At 33.7% G+C, this 17,611-nt stretch overlaps 1 protein-coding gene across 1 annotated transcript in view; it reads right to left on the bottom strand.

Annotated features, from left to right (window-relative positions):
• Nucleotides 1-12,497, bottom strand: part of LOC141394645 (uncharacterized) — a 218,598-nt gene extending 206,101 nt beyond the window's left edge. The window contains exons 1-2 of the mRNA XM_073969368.1: nucleotides 12,319-12,497; nucleotides 12,164-12,249 (exon numbers count right to left, since the gene is read on the bottom strand). Of these exons, the coding sequence (XP_073825469.1) occupies nucleotides 12,164-12,249; nucleotides 12,319-12,378 (146 nt within the window). The 5' untranslated portion in view covers nucleotides 12,379-12,497. The remainder of the gene's footprint in view (nucleotides 1-12,163; nucleotides 12,250-12,318) is intronic.
• Between the last annotated feature and the right edge of the window lie 5,114 nt (nucleotides 12,498-17,611).

Here is a 17,611-nt window from a genome sequence, read left to right as displayed (position 1 = left end):
TTGGATATAGCTCCCATATATATGTTCTCCCGATTTCACGTATGCGATGTACCAATCACGCTATATACGTCCGATTTTAATGAAATTTGGAATGTTTGACTGAATTTGGTATAGAAATAAATGTGCCAAATTATATAGAAATCGGTTCAGATTTGGACATAGCTCACATATATATTTTCGGCCGATTTCACGTATTTTCTGTACCAAACACGCTATATATTTCCGATTTCGATGAAATTTGGAATGTGTGACTGAATTCAGTCTAGAAATAAATGTGCCAAATTATATCGAAATCGGTTCAGAGTTGGATATAGCACCCATATATATTTTCGGCCGATTTCGCGTATTTGCTGCTCCAAACACGCTATATAAGTCGGATTTCAATGATATTTGGAATGTGTGACTGAATTCGGTCTGGAAATAAATGTGCCAAATTATATCAAAATCGGTTTAGATCTGGATATAGCTCCGATTTATATTTTACATATTCACAGTGGTGTAGGGTATTATATAGTCGGCCCCGCCCGACTTTGATCCTTTCCTTACTGGTTTATATTTGTATATGACCAAATTTAAGTTTCTGAACACTTTTATGTGTATCAAATTTTTTTGCATGTGAAGACATGTATTTTTTTCATATATTAATAACAATTGTTTTACATATTTCACAGATTGTGTTGACGCATTTGTTGTTCTCCACAGTTTGTTTTTCCACCAAGTTTAACACAGCATAAGATGATATTAAAACCTTTAATATGTTTATAATAGATAACCTTTTATAGGATTTGGATATTTCATGAATTAACTGTGTATTTTCAACATCTGTTAATAATAGAAACAAATTCTGTCGAATATTGGTAAATAAATCAGAAGTTCATACGATAGTTCATCAGACTTCGGACCAAATTCGGTCCGAAAGTCGACAAACACTTTCGAATTTCATAAAATTTTACTTCCGAATTCGGACCGATATCTGTCCGATAGTCGGTAAATAAATCAGAAATTTATACGACAGTTCATCAGAGTTCGGACCGAATTCGGTCCGAAAGTCGGCTAAAACATCCGATTTTCATCCGAATTTCGGTCAGAGAACACGTCAACCACTCCATATGACTTTCGGACAGAGTTCGGACCGAATTCGGATCCGAACTCGGACGTTTCATCCGACTTTCGGACCGAATTCGGTCCGACCTCTGATGTTTCTTCCGATTTTGGTTTGCTGGGTCCACACACAACAACTATTCTCTGCGGCCTTTCTGAACTATCACCTAAACAAAATAGTCGGACCAAATGAAGTGTTTTTGAACAAAGCTCAAAAATGTGTCTAAAAAAGTTAATTTGCGTGGAAGCTATGACAACAAAAATTAATAAAAATAGGTAAAAACATGTTAAAGCAAACACAATTTTTACGTTGTTATTCGATTGCTGGTTAAACCATTTAAATTACTGATATCTGCCTAAAGTAAAAGTAAAAGAACACAAAATGAAGATTACACTTCTAATGTATTTTTTTTAAATCTCCATTACATCCCCTTTTTATGGATGCTGACTTTTTGAAGCCAGCTTTTAGGTGTTTTTTGTATTTTTATACCCTCCACCATAATATGGGGGGTATAATTAAATTTGTCATTTCGTTTGTAACACATTGAAATATTCATCGGAGACCCTATAATGTATATGGGGATTTCTGAGTGAAATCGGACACTTTTTCAAGATGAGGTTTTTGATTTCCTTTATTTTTTGCTGCGGTGATGCTGCTCATTAGCAAAACATTTTAGTATATTTTCAGATTTTTTTGGAGTAACGGTTCCAGAGATATCGCGCCTTGAAAAAGTCAAATTCTGTAAAAACTACATGCAAACAAATACTCATAACGTCTTTAACATTGGTCCAATTTGAAAAAATCTTTTTTTGTATGTTTTGTTGTTTTATCAGCTGTTAAATAAAAAATAGCAAAAAAAATTGCACAGTGGGCTAGGATGCTATTCTCGCGATTTAATATTTAAAATCAATTTTTAAAGATGTTCGACCCCTTCGATTTTCTTTAATTTTTTTTGTATTAAACTACGTTCAATTACAAACATTTTAAGTCCTATGTGGTAATGGGATTCGGACGATTACTATTTTTTTTTTTTGAATTTTTTAAAATTTGTCAGTACAAATTTTCCTTTATACCTTTGTCCAAAATTTGTATTTCCTGTATTTTAGAAGCTAAGAGTACATATTTATCATTATATATTATATATTTATCATAAAAAATAGAAAAAAATGCACAGTGGGCTTTAATGGAATTTTCGCTGATGCATTTTCAAAATCGAAAAATGACGCTGTTTTTAAGATGTTTGAGGTAAATTCATAAATATAAAATCAAAACAAATGTTTAAAAATGAAACTTTTAATTTTTTTAATAAATTAATAAATTTTGCACAAAGTTATAAGGGAAAAATTTAATTGACAAATTTTAAAAAATTCCGAAAAAATAGTAATCGTCCGAATCCCATTACCACATATGACTTAAAATTTTTGTAATTGAACGTAGTTTAATACACAAAAATTTAAAGAAAATCGAAGGGGTCGAACATATTTAAAAATTGATTTTAAATATTAAATCGCGAAAATAGCATCCAAGCCCACTGTGCAAATTTTTTTGCTATTTTTTATTTAACAGCTGATAAAACAGAAAAACATACAAAAAAAGATTTTTTCAAATTGGACCAATATTAAAGAAGTTATGAGTATTTCTTTGCATGTAGTTTTTAGAGAATTTGACTTTTTCAAGGCGCGATATCTCTGGAACCGTTAGTCCAAAAAAATCTGAAAATATACTAAAATATTTTGCTAATGAGCAGCATCACCGCAGCAAAAAATAAAGGAAATCAAAAACCTCATCTTGAAAAAGTGTCCGATTTCACTCAGAAATCCCCATATATATTCTTAATCAGGGTAAAATTCTAAGTCGATATAACAATGTCCGTCTGTAATTTGGTATAGAAGTTTCTATTACTTCTAGGATGTTTGGTATTGCGAATGGGCCATATCGGTCCACGTTTTGATATAGCCCCCATATAACGGCACCGCCCAATTTTCGGTAGTTTGAAGTATTTAGCCTTATTACCACACCGAAATGGCTGGAATTTTGTACTTAGTCTTCGTTGGGTGTATAAAATTTGTCGTTATAGGTTCACGCCTTCATATAGCCCCCATAGAACGATACCTCTCGATTTCCGGTATTTTGAAGGTTGTGGCGACAATAATCCATCCAAATGACTGAAATTTGGTATTTGGTCTTTGTTGGGGGTATAAAATTATCCCCCAGAAATTTGTCGGTACAGATCCACCCCTTAATATAGCCCCCATAGAACAGTAACTCCCGATTTTCGGTATTTTGAAGGTTGTGGCCAAAATAATCCTCCGAAATGGCTGAATTTTGGTATTTAGTCTTCATTTAGAGTATTATACTTTACATTTGAAATTTGTCGGTATAGGTAAACGCTTTCATATAGCCCCCATAGAACGGTACGATTTTCGGTATTCTGAAGGTTTTGCCCTCAATATTCCTCCGAAATGGCTGAAATTTGGTATTTAGTCTTCGTTTGGGATACTAAACTTTCTATATCAAATTTGTCGGTAAAAGTCCACGAATTCATATAGCCCCATAGAACTGTACCTCCAGATTTTCGGTATTTTGAATGTTGTGGCCACAATAATGCACCGAAATGACTGAAATTTGGTATTTAGTCTTCGTTTGGGATATTAAACTTTCTATAAGAAATTTGTCGGTATATGTCCAGGCCTTCATATAGACCCCATAGAACAGTACCTCCCGATTTTCGGTATTTTGAATATTGCGGCCACAATAATCCACCGAAATGACTGAAATTTGGTACTTAGACTTCGTTTGGATATAAAACTTTCTATAAAAAATGTGTCGGTATATGTCCAGGCCTTCATATTGACCCCATAGAACAGTACCTCCCGATTTTCGGTATTTTGAATGTTGCGGCCACAATAATCCACTGAAATGACTGAAATTTGGAATTAAGATTACTGTTGAAGTGTAGGATTGAAGTAGTTTTGGAAATTCACTTATGGGTATGAAAAGTACTAAATGACACTAAATTTGATACAATTTGTGTTTGGGTGAACGGATAGCGCTGGAATCCTGAAATTTGGATTTAAAATTACAGTTGGCCTGTATGATTGAGGGAGTTTTGTAAAATTCTACTTATGGTTACGATAAGTATTAAATTTCGTACAATTTAGATATGTTTGAATAATGTTACTGTTAAAGTTACTGTTAAAGTGAAGAATTGTGGTATTTTTGGAAAATCGTACTTATTGGTACGAAGATTACTAAATGGAACCAAGTTTGGTACAATTTGATAATGGACGAACAGATACTGCTTGAATCCTGAGATTTGGTATCAATATTAATGTTGTTATTTTGTACAATTGTCAGTGTAGAGTTGAGACATGTGGTTGCCAAAATACGTGCCATAAGTTTACGAAAATTACTAAATAGCACTCAATTTGTTGTTGGGTGTGGGGACGGAGCTGGAATCTGTATTTTTGGAGTTAGGATGAGTATTGGTGTGTAACATTGGTATATTTACGAATTTTAAACTTTGTTCTTAGAGTAACTGTTGGTATGTGAGGTTAAGATATGGAGATGGTTTTGGAAATGCATACTATAAAAAGTAGTAAATGGTATGGAATTTGATATAATTTGTTATTGTGTAAAGAGGTTAGCAGGAAGTTTTGGAATTTTAGGAGGAGGTTATGGAAATTTGTTCTTATGTATTTATATGTAAAGTACTATAATTTAGTTTGGCGGAACCGATAGAGCTGGAATTGAGAATCGCGGAAATTCATTCAATTTGGTTTTAGGAGACGGATAGAGCTATTGCGATATATTATTATTACCTATTATTAGTACTAAATTTGGCACCGTTTTGTTGTTGCGTAAAGGGATATAGCTGGAATTTCGAATTTTTGTATTAGGTTCAGTGTTAGTGTTTAGATAATGAGTTTCATTAAATGCATACAAATTCCGAAATTAGGTATGGAGGTCGCTGAGGGCTAAGGTATTGAGCTTGTGTTGGAAATGCGGAAATACATTTTGATATCACAAATTCCGAAATTACAATTACATCAGTTGGAAAACATGGATACAATTTTTAAACTACCCACACCGTTGTAATGCGACAAGGTTTTCTTAGAATTAAATGTGTACGAACGATATTTAAATTAAATTAAAAACAAGTAAAAAAGGATAAGTCGGCATTGCCGACAGAGATATACCCTCAGCCTGTATTTATTGAAACAATTTTTTTTTTTCCAAAAAACGTATGTACTTAGGTGGGTTTAAAAAATTTTGGGCATATGAAGCGACAAAAATGTTGTTTAGGATTAAAGATCAAAAGTTTTGCGGATGATAAACTTAAAGGAATGGATACCATCGTAATCGAGTCAGCGAATGCAAGTTGCTTTAACAAAAATCAAAGTGATTCAATAGCAGGTCTTCAAGTGAAGTTATCCGAAATTTTGTGTGGGAGGTACCGGATGGAGTGGACAAATATAGTCCATATTTGAACCTGATCTATATCTGGTAGATATATAAGGATGGTTAAAGTATGGACAAAATCGACCACTCCCTTCAAGAGTTACCTACGAACAATTTTTTGTTTGGACAAAATATTACTAAGGCCAAATTTTGGACCGAATCGGCAGATTTGTTCGAGAGTTATCTTGCGCTCCAACCACTACACACGGTGTCATAGGGGTTTTTTGCAACTTTTAGGCTATTTTTTCAGGAAAGTGTATATACCCTCGTTAGCATAAATGCTGAGGGTATAATCAATTAAAATAAGTATTGATACATCAAATTTTTTTTCATATTAAGTATTGTTTATTTTTATATTCTTCCTTTTCCGCATACGAAGTAGCGGGCATTTTGCTAGTTATCTATATTAATAAAAGAGTAGAGTGACTGATTCACTGACTGACTGATTGATTCATCAACGCCCAGACGAAACGGCTGAAGCTAGAATCATGAAATTTTGGGTGAGGGTCACTCTTGGTCCGAAGGTGACAGATAAGGCTTGGTTTTTGGAAATTCGTACTAGAACGGTACGAAAAGTACCAAAAGGTACTAAATATGGTACCATTAGTATTAGCCAAACGCGAAGAGCTAGAATTCTGAAATTTGGAATGAGGGTCGCTGATGAAAAGATAGAAAGGTATACCAAAGGGTTTTTGGAAATTCGGACTATAAGTGTACGAAAAGTACTAAAAGTTACCAAATTTAGTACCATTTGGTATTATGTGAACGGATAGAGCTATAATCTTGAAATTTGGAATAAAAATCAAGGTTTAGAAGATGTGTTGATACAAGGCGGTGGTTTTGGAAATGTGTACTCTTGTGTGCGAAAAGTACTAAATGGTACTAAATTTGGTACAATTTGCATTTGGGCGAACCGGTAGAGCTAGAACTCTGAAATTTGGAATGAGGGTCACTGATGGAAAGATAAAAAGGTGTACCAAAGGGTTTTTGGAAATTCGGACTACAAGTCTACGAAAAGTACTAAAACGTACTAAATTTAGTACTATTTCGTATTATGGGAAAGAATAGAGGTAAAATCTTCAAATTTGGAATGTAAATCAAGGTCTGGAAGATGTGTTGATATATGGTTTTGGGAATGTGCATTCATGTGTACGAATAGTACTAAATGGTACTAAATTTGGTACACTTTGAATTTGGCGAACCGATACGGTTAGAATTCTGAAATTTGGAATTTCTATTACTGTTGGAGTGTAGGTGTGAGATATGGAAGTAGTTTTCGAAATTCGTACATATGAGTACGAAAAGTACTAAATAGTACCAACTAAAGTACATTTTGAACAGATGGAGCTGGAATCCTGCAATTTAGAATTAGGATTACTGTAGGAGTGTAGTATAAAGGTATTTTGGAACTTCGTACTTTTGGGTACGAAAAGTACTAAATGGTACCAAATTTGGTACAATTTGGAATAGAGTGATCGGATAAAGGTGGAATCTTGAGATTTGGAATTAAGATTACTATTGGAGTGAATGATTGAGGTAGTTTTGAAAATTTATGGTTATGTGTACGAAAAGTACTAAATGGTATCAAACCTGGTACAATTTGGATATGAGTGATCGGATAGAGTTGGAATAGTGAAATTTGGAACTAAGATTATTGTTGGACTGTAGCATTGTGAAAGTTTAAGAAATTCGTACTTTTGGGTACGAAAAGTACTAAATGGTACTAACCTTGGTACAACTTGGATTTGGCGTAACGGATACAGCTGGAATCCTAAGATTTGGAATTAAGAGTACTGTTGAGTTGTAGGATTGAGGTAGTTTTGAAAATTTTTGGTTATGGGTACGAAAAGTATTGGACGGTACTAAATCTGGTACAATTTGGACTTGGGTGAACAGATAAAGCAGGATATCTATATTAATAAAATAGTAAAGTGATTGACTGACTGATTGATTCATCAACGCCCAGACGAAACGGCTGAAGCTAGAATCCTGAAATTTTGGATGTGGATCACTCTTGCTCCGAAGGGGTCAAATAAGGCTGGGTTTTTGGAAATTCGAACTGGAAGGGTACGAAAAGTACTAAAAGGTACTAAATATGGTACCGTTTGTATTTGACGAACCGGTAGAGCTAGAACTTTGAAATTTAGAATGAAGGTCACAGATGGAGTGTAGGAAAGATGTGCTAAAGGGTTTTTAGAAATTCGAACTATTAGTGTACGAAAAGTACTAAAGTGTACTAAATTTGGTGCCAAATCGTATTTTGTGAACGGATAAAAGTTAAAGGTTGAAATTTGGTGTGAAATCAAGGTTCAAAGGTACGGTTTACATAAGGAGGTGGTTTAGGGAAAATGCACACATGTGTACGAAAAGTACTAAATTGTACTTAATTTGGTACAATTACGATTTGGGCAAACGGATAGAGCTGGAATCCTGAAAATTTAAATTAAGGCTACTGTTGGAGAGTGGAATGGACATAGTTTTGAAAATTCGTACTTATGGGTACGAAAAGTACTAAGTGGTACTAAATTTGGTACAATTATGATTTGGGCGAACGTATAGAGCTGGAATCCTGAAATTCGAACTAAGGTTACTGTTGAAGAGTGAATGGAAGCAGTTTTGAAAATTCGTACTTACGGGAACGAAAAGTACTAAATGGTACTAAATTTGGTACAATTATGATTTGGGCGAACGGATAGAGCTGGGATCTTGAAACTTTGAACTAGGGCTACTGTTGGAGAGTAAAATGGATGTAGGTTTACAAATTCGTACCTATGGGTACGAAAAGTACTAAATGGTACTAAATTTGGTACGATTTAGATTTAGGTTGAACGGATGGACCTGGAATCCTGAAATTTTGAATTAAGGCTGGTGTTAGAGAGTAGAATGGAAGTAGTTTTGAAAATTCGTACTTATGGGTACTACAAGTACTAAACGGTACTAAATTTGGTACAATTTGGATTTAGGTTGAACGGATAGAGCTGGAATCCTGAAATTTTGAATTGAGGCTACAGTTAAAGGGTAGAATGGAAGTAGTTTTGAAAATTCGTACTTATGGGTATAAAAAGTACCACATTTGGATTTGGGTGAACGAACAGAGCTGGAATAATGAAATTTAGAATTAAGCTTGCTGTTGGGGTGTAGGATGGAGTTAGTTTTGCAAATTCTTACATAAGGGTAAGAAAAATACTAAATTTGGTACAGTTTGGATTTGGGTGAATGAATGGAGCATGAAACCTTAAATTCGTAATTGAGATTAATGTTGAAGTGTAGGATTGAGGTAGTTTTGGAAATTCGTACTTATGGATACGAAAAGCACTAAATTTGGTATAATTTGGAATCTGGAATCCTGAAATTTGGAATTGAGATTATTGTTGAAGTTTAGGGTTGAGGTAGTTTTGGAAATTCGTACTTATGGGTACGAAAAGTACTAAATGGTACTAAATTTGGTACAGTGGCTATTAAATGGTACTAAATTTGGTACAGTGGCTATTTGGCGGAACGGATAGAGCTGGAATCCCGAAATTTGGTAAGACTACGGTTGGAGTGTAGGATTGAGACATGGAGGTAGTTTTTGAAATTCGTACTTATGGGCACAAAATATACCAAATGGTACAATTTGAATTTGAGTGCACCGACAGCGCTGGAATCCTGTTTTTTGGAATTAAGGTTACTGGTGAAGTGAAGGTTTGAGGTAGTTTTGGAAAATCGTACTTATGAGTACGAAGAGTACTTAATGCACTCAATTTGTTGTTGTGTGTAGGGACAGTGCTGGAATCTGTAGTTTTTAGATTTAGTGTGAGTATTGGTGTGCCATGTTGGTCTCGCTGTTGACATGTAAGGGTGAGATACGGCTGATTTTTTGAAAATCGAACTAAAGCGTTATAAACAGTACTAAAATAACAATAATTATTGATTAAAATTGGTATAGGTACAATAAAATTTTCAGGGTTCGCCATTTCCATGTTATATATTATTTATTTGTTGTTTATATCCTTTCCGCATACGAAGTAGCGGGCACTTTGCTAGTATGTATATAAAAAAGAGCAGTGAGGTGAGGTATTCACTGACTGACTGACTGATTCATCAGCGCCCAGACGAAACCGCTGAAGCTAGAAAGTTGAAATTTAGGGTGTAGGTTGGTGTTGGTGTGTAGGGATGAGATAAGGCTGGGTTTTTGAAAATTCGACCTAGAAGTGTACGAAAAGTACTAAAAGGTACTAAATATGTATGGTACCCTTGGTATTGGCAAACGGGAAGAGCTAGAATTCTGAAATTTGGTATGAGGATCTCTGATGGGGAGTTAGAAAGATGTACCAAAGGGTTTTTGGAAATTCCAACTATAAGTGTACGAAAAGTTCTAAAGGTTACTAAATTTAGTACAATTTGGATTTGGGTGAACGGATTAAGCTGGAATACTGAAATTTGGAATGAGGGTCATTGAAGACGAGTAACAATAAAGGTTTTTGGAAATTCGAATTATAAGTGTACGAAAAGTACTAAATGGTACTACATATAGTACAATTTGGATTTGGGGAAAGGATAGAGCTAGAATCCTAAAATTTGAAATGAGGGTCATTGATGAAGAGTAAAAAAGATGTACCAAAGGTCGAAAAGTCCTAAATGGTAATGAGTTAGTATGTTTTGTTTTTGGGTGAACGGATAGAGCTGTAATCCTGAAATTTGGAATGAGGGTCACTGATGGAGAGTAACAAAGAAAGGTTTTCGGAAATTCGAACTAAAAGTGTAGGAAAAGTACTACATAGTACTAAATATAGTACAATTTGGATTTGGGTTGACGAATAGAGCAAGAATCCTGAAATTCGGAATGAGGGTCACTGATAAAGGGTAAGAAAGATGTACCAAAGGTCGAAAAGTCCTAAATGGTAGTGAGTTTAGTATGATTTCGATTTATGTGAACGGATAGAGCTGGAATCCTGAAATTTGGAATTAAGATTACTGTTGGAAAGTAAAATTGAGATATGGAGGTACCTTTGGAAAATGATACTAATGTGCATGAAGCAGTTGTGTACGAAAAGTGGTAAATGGTACAAAATTTTGTACCTTTTGATATGTGTACAGAATTTTGTACAATTTGTGATTTTATAAAGAGGTAGAACTGGAATTTTTATATTTGAAATTCGGTATTAGATTAGCAATTATTGTTTAGAGTAGAGGTAGGGAGGAGGTTTTGAAAATTCGTACTTATTTATACAAAAAAGTACTAAATAGTACTATAATTGGTTTCAGGGGAAGAAGGTTTTTACCCCCTGATAATAAAAAGGCCTAAATTGAAACGCATCAAAATCATACTCGTGCGCATTAAGCAAAAGTTTTTGTAAAATCGTTTTTTCTAAGCTTTCATGCTACAAATTTCGAATTTCGGTTGGAAAATTTGCATAAAATATTCAAAATACTCTAAGTCTTCAAAATATCTCTTCTAAGAAAGTGGGGTGAAGTACACATTTTTTTTTAAATTAAACGTTTATATCCTCTGAGTATTCAAGGTCCAAATTTAAAGAACATTGGACAATATAGATTTGATCTATTTTTAAAATACACAAGTCGAGGGGTACCGTTATATGGGGATACACGAAAACGTGGATTTTTGTGGTCATTTTGAATGCAGAAAATTAGGTTCGTAGAATTTTCGGGTTCTTGGCGAAACCGCTAAGCTAGAGCCTTGAATTGTTGAGAAGGGGTGAGATAAAGTTTAGTGTTTGGAAATTCGTACTGGGAGGGAATGATGTGTTAGTGAAGGGGTAAAACCAGAAGTCAAGTCTGAAATTTGCAATATGAGTCGCTGTTGGTGTATGTCTGTGATATGAAGTCGTAGTTTTAATAATTCGATATAATTTAAGGTTTCTTTTAAGTTTTCACGATTATGCTTGGAAACAGCAAGTCCTATCAAAACGGGATCAGAGAAATGGGATCAGATATGATATTTTCGTAGGTTTTTACCATTTTTGAGATATAGAAGTTCAAGGTGGGACAATGTACTGACTGTATCGCCTCCTTATAAAACAATGTCATGGCAGCAATTTCCCAACATAAACTTATCTATCTCAAAAATGGTACAAACTGGGTACAGTTTAAGAGCTGTTCCAGAATAGTTTTGGAATTTTCACCCAAATTAGTCTTGTTTAGTCTTGTGGTCCTAAGTGCAGTCATACAATTTGGAACCTGCTTAATTTTAAACCCTTACATTTCAGAGCTATAAAACATTTTCGCGTATTATATTTATAATATAGCCTCCATCTCAATGTAGATTGATTCATATCAGAAAATATGGAATATAAATTCTCCATCATGCCTAAATGGCATCATATTCACAATTCACTCAAAGTTTGGATGAAATATTACGAATTTGGACAGAACCCCATACTCCCTTCGAACATCAATAATGAGAAATAATGTAAGTTTGGAAAACTATTTCTCCATCACGTTTAAATGCCATCATTTTTATCACGTGCCCATTGTTTTCATTAGCAATAAAGCAGATAATAATGTATTCCTTATGATGCCATTACCGACAGTTTCAATGGAAATTATTACAAAAAGTTAAGAGATAGACAAAAAAAGAAAACTATGCAAATTACTCACGCAACTAAAACATCAGGATCCTCCCATTTACGCGATGGTGGTTCTAATAGTAAATTTACATTACGCCAACCTTTACTTTTTCGCACCTAAAACCGAATTCATTTAATTTTGGAATACATTAATTTTTGCGACATCATTCAATGCTCTAAACTCACTCTGTAACGTTTTGACACATTCACACTGGGACTCTTTTCAGAGAAGACTAAGCGTGCCATATTTTATTGGTTTTTGGCGAAACGAATTAGCGGTAAATAAATGATTTATAGATTTCAATTCAATAAATATTTGTAAATATTTTCAAATTAGAAAGAGGAATACAATGACACATTTGAAATGGAAAATTTAATTTATATTGAAAGTCAATGGCGTAGGTAGCAGTAATTCTGGGGAGCATGGCACAATTATCCAGGTAGTGGTATCGCAAAATTTTGAATATGTTATGTCAACATTTTCTTTATGTTGTTGGGCAAATTACAACAAAAATAATTTCATATTCGAACAGACGGTGTGATACCACTACCTTGGTAATTGTGCCATGCTGGGGAGCAAATAAGGTTATTTATCTGTACCATAATGATGGTTCATTCATGTTCTAGAACATAGTTCCATTACCATATTCAGTCGATAGTTCTTTAGCGGTTTTTTGTCGGCACTAATGAATGCCAACAAAGGATGCACAGTGATCCCACTTGTATAGCAAGGTGCGACAAAAATATTTTTAATGGTCGGATCGATCTGATTTTTTCTGTCAATGCTTTAGCAAAAAATAAAAATACTTTAGCCAAAAAATCACCAATATGGGTTTAGTTTTCCTATAGCCCCCATATAGCGGTACCACCCTATTTCAGGTATTTTGAAACTTTTATTTACATTTTCGGATTGATTCGCTGTTTTGGAAAATCGGATGCGCATCTTGTGATTTCCACTATTACGCGGTTTCTATGCGTTTCAAATGTTGTAATATTCAATATAACAATATTTTAATGTAATGCCACAGTTGGAATTCCTTGTGATTTAATATAATGTTCTAAAAATATTCGCCAATAGGAAAACTATAAGTGAAAAAGTTGTTGCAACGGAATATCTTATTTATATTATTGCGTGAAATTTGGACGAAAATGACGAAGAACTCAATTATTTTTTCTTCAACCTTTCCTATAAAACCATAAAAAAAATTAGAACAATATGATTTTTATTTCTTTCGTCATATTTTCCTTGTATTTTTGCAAATAGCATGAATACTATAGCTCCAAACTTCACGACTTACGTTTCATTTTATTCCTCACAATGTCTGGATGCTGCTATAATTTTTGTAAGTATAAGCGCTATTGTTTCAAAAATATGTTTGTAAATACGTGAAATTATTTAACAAATTTAATTTTTCGCGAATCCATTGAAACTTTTCGAATTTTTTTTGCATCATCGCAAAGGGTGCGAATTCAGTTCACGAAAATAGCTTACTATATTAAGCCGCGATTTTTTTAGAATTTTTTCTAATTAGCATAATTAAAACGGTCATATCTTTTGCGCGCAATGATCAAAGTTGGTAACGAAAACAGATTTGGAATGACGACTTTTGTCTTAATCTATGACCAAAAATCATAGATGTAGTATCAATTTTTTTTCGATTTTTTTGAAATGGAAAAGACGATTTTAGACATTTTTGCTGATATACACGCAAAAAAAAACGGTCTCTCTAACATATGTCCCAAACATATTTTGCAGCAAACATATATATGTTTGCAACAGTCCCAAACATAATATATGTTTGGGTCTGCAAACAAATATATGTTTGGGTGGAAACAAATATATGTTTGGGTGCAAACATATATATGTTTTGGTGCAAAGATATTTATGTTTGGGTGCAAAGATATATATGTTTGGGTGCAAACAAAGATATGTTTGGGTGGAAACATTTTATATGTTTGGGTGCAAACATTTTATATGTTTGGGTGCAAAAAAATACAAACCCAAAAGGCACAAAAAAAAAACAAACACATGCACCAGTGGGCGCTTACTGAGAGCAAGGGAGCGTAAAATTCAATTTAAAACACTTTGAAATGTGTGCTCACTTGCTCTCAGTAAGAACTCACTGGCTATCTCTATAGTATACACACAAATGTTGAGGTTGTTTATTGAAAGGCAAAAGAACAACAAACACATAGGTACATACAAAATTCCAAAGAAATACATAACACACTTTAATAAAAGAAAAACTGATTTAAATAATTTGTAAATAGTCACACTTTTAAAAAGGAAAAATATATAGAAACGTAGTTGAACGCTTAGTTGTGAAATAAAACAAATTGTCCTCATAGTTGAAATCATCAGCGGGGAATCGGCATCTAGAATCAAATGATTATGTAATGTAATAAATAAATATGGATATGCCATATTTCAAATATACATAAGTATGTATGTAATTACCAATATTAAATGCGATTTCTTCCTTGTCCAATAAAGTAATTCCATTCAACTTTCCGATTCAATTATAAAATGTATTGGGCATTTAATTTACTAAAAAGCACAATTTCTTTAAGAAAACACAAAACACTGATTTATTCACTCACTTTACCGTCTTGACTCTACAAAGGCATCTAAAATACTGAAGAAAGAAAAAAAATATAATTTATATCATTTCTTCTTTTCTTCTTCGGTTGCTAAGTTAGTTAACAACAAAACAAGAAACACACGAGTTTGACGCATATATGCGCATATATGCATGTATACATGCCACCAAAGCCCCCTTCTTCGCTTCTACATCTTCTATTATACAATACACACAACTCTTCATTATAAAACAGCATTCCACAGCCGCGAGAGCACTGTTATTACTCTCGTTGACAAACATCCTCTCTCCACCCATGAAAAAAATGTTCTAACATAAAAAATATGTTTTACCCAAACATATCAAATTGAGATATGTTACAAAATTTTGCAAACATATATTTGTTTGCAACCGGTCCCAAACATATATTTGTTTGGATCCTAACATGTTTCTAACATAAATTTTTCTGCGTGTAGGCTAATCTGTTGGTTTTCCCTAAAATATTCTTTAGAAAAGCATTCGTTCGAATATAATATATATTGTTGTGGGCTTATCAAGGACAACAATGTAAGTCCTTCATCGCCCGACTGTGTAAAAAATATTAGATTTTACGGAAATAAAGGATAGAAAAAAAAATTCAAATTTTAAATTTTTGGCTTAGAACTGAAGGACAAACACAATTTGAACAAGTAAGAACAGACTATAGTCGGACGGGGCCGACCATGTGATACCCTATACCACTAAACGCGTCTTCTTGGGATAAAGTTATAAGATGTGCATTAGAAATTTTACCAATTTTCACACAAAAGTTTTGATCAATTTAACCCGCTAAATATTATCCGATCATACCGTTGACTTGCACGCTACTTCTTCATCTCAAACCAAAACTACGTTTAAAATTTCGCGCCGATCGGACTATTATTGCGACCTACAGAGCGGCTACAAAATCGAGCAAAAATTTTGTTTTTGGTCCATTTCATCCCTTTAACATTTCACGATCATCGCCAAAAACTAATCAGTTCTATTCTGGTCCAAACCCGACCTCCATACTAAATTTCGTGACAATCGGTCCATAATTGCGGCCTCTAGCTTGATTACAATTTTTAATGGACGGACAGACGGACGGACGGACGGACGGACGGACGGACACACATCGCTAAATCGCTTTATCTCGTCGAGATATGAAGTTTGGTATACCACATGAGGGGTCTACGACGAATATTTCGCGGCGTTACATGAATTTTTGGGAAAACAAACTTATTATACCCTTTTCCACATTGTGGTATAGGGTATAAAAATTAAATCGTTCGATGAATTACTAGATTTTGATGTATATATTTAAAAGATTTTTATCGAATCACCTAATAATTAAGATTTTATCTAATCTCATGTAAATCTCATCAAAATATTATACAGGGATAAGGGGTTGTAAAAAAGTCATAACACAGTAACTATCCGAATTTCATACATAGTTAATAAATAATACGAAATGTACCGAAATACATAAACATACGGTTTTTTTGAGAATGGAGCGGGTAAAACTAAGAAAGGACAATAAAAACGTGACAATATCGATATCTTGGATGTGGATAACCTACATAAAATTTTCGGAGGATCATTTTTATAGAATTTTTTTCATTTAGTAAATCTGATCTTTGTTACATTTTCAATTCAAGGACAAAAAGGACATGGATGGAACTGAGCTAGTAGGAAAATATATTCTCTCATTCTATTTAACTGAAAATATGTTATCTCAAAATGATGCAACAATAACGCCAAATAAAGGTATAAAAATATCATTACACCATAACTCAGAAACTTCAGGTAATATACTCAATAGGGGCCTTCATTCTTAAAGGGAATTTTATGCCCCCAGACGTTGACTTCCATTTTGTGTCACAGTGTAATCAGTAGGATTTAACATAGAGACCACAATGTCTTTCATAGGAGTCCAACAGGTCCTTTAATAGAAGACAAGGATGACTTCTCACAAAAGACAATATGTGAAGACCACTGGACTTTTGTGAGAAGACCAGTAGGTCTTCTGGCAGAAGACTTGTAGGACTTATATAGGAGACGTTCAATGTCCAATTAATTCGATAGTCATAGAACATGACTTTTGCTTGCAAAAATATAAAGGATCAATTGGACCAAAAAGATATTCTTGACATGCACTTTGTAAACAAATTGGAGATGAAAAGACTAGACTTCAAATGATAGTAAATATCCTCTTATTTAGTACAACACTGTGTGTAATTTTTTGAGTCATGTATTATTAACCATACTCTGACACATCAGCGTGATAGAAGACCAAAGAAGAGAAGACACGTGTCTCGCCGTTTTTCTCTATCTCATCGATTTTCGCGGCTATATGCATCAAAAGGTTTGAGGTTTAGATGTAAAATGGGATCATTTTATCAGGTTTATATCTTCCAAACCGTTAAGTAATTTGATATAATCTCAATCTTTGATATAATTGGGAACATATAAAATTCATCAAACTTCACCTTCAAGGTCAAAATTGCCAAGGTAAAATTTCTTTCAACATCTTTTTTCTCGTGTTTTGGTCTACAGATATGAAACCGATCAAGTAAACATCTTTCTAGAACATACGATCTCCGCATAGACGGTTCTAATGGGTCAAAATAACACAACAAAAGCGATGTTTATCCTTTTTTCTCTGTTTCTGGTCCATAGATACTAAACGGTTCAAAATTAAAGAAAACAATCAACTACAAATTATTAACTTTATGGAACTTAAAAACTGTCTGCGAAAGGTTCTTAAAGGTCAAAATAGCAAAATACTTTAGAAAATATTCTAATTTTATATTTTTTCTCGGATTCTGGGCGACAGATATCGAACCGCCCAAAAATTAAGGATACAGTCAACTACAGAAATG

The sequence above is a fragment of the Musca autumnalis genome, unplaced genomic scaffold, assembly GCF_047663935.1.
Source record: "Musca autumnalis isolate F117 unplaced genomic scaffold, ASM4766393v1 scaffold_2, whole genome shotgun sequence".
Lineage (NCBI taxonomy): Eukaryota > Metazoa > Arthropoda > Insecta > Diptera > Muscidae > Musca > Musca autumnalis.
This window is presented reverse-complemented; position numbering and strand designations above follow the sequence as displayed.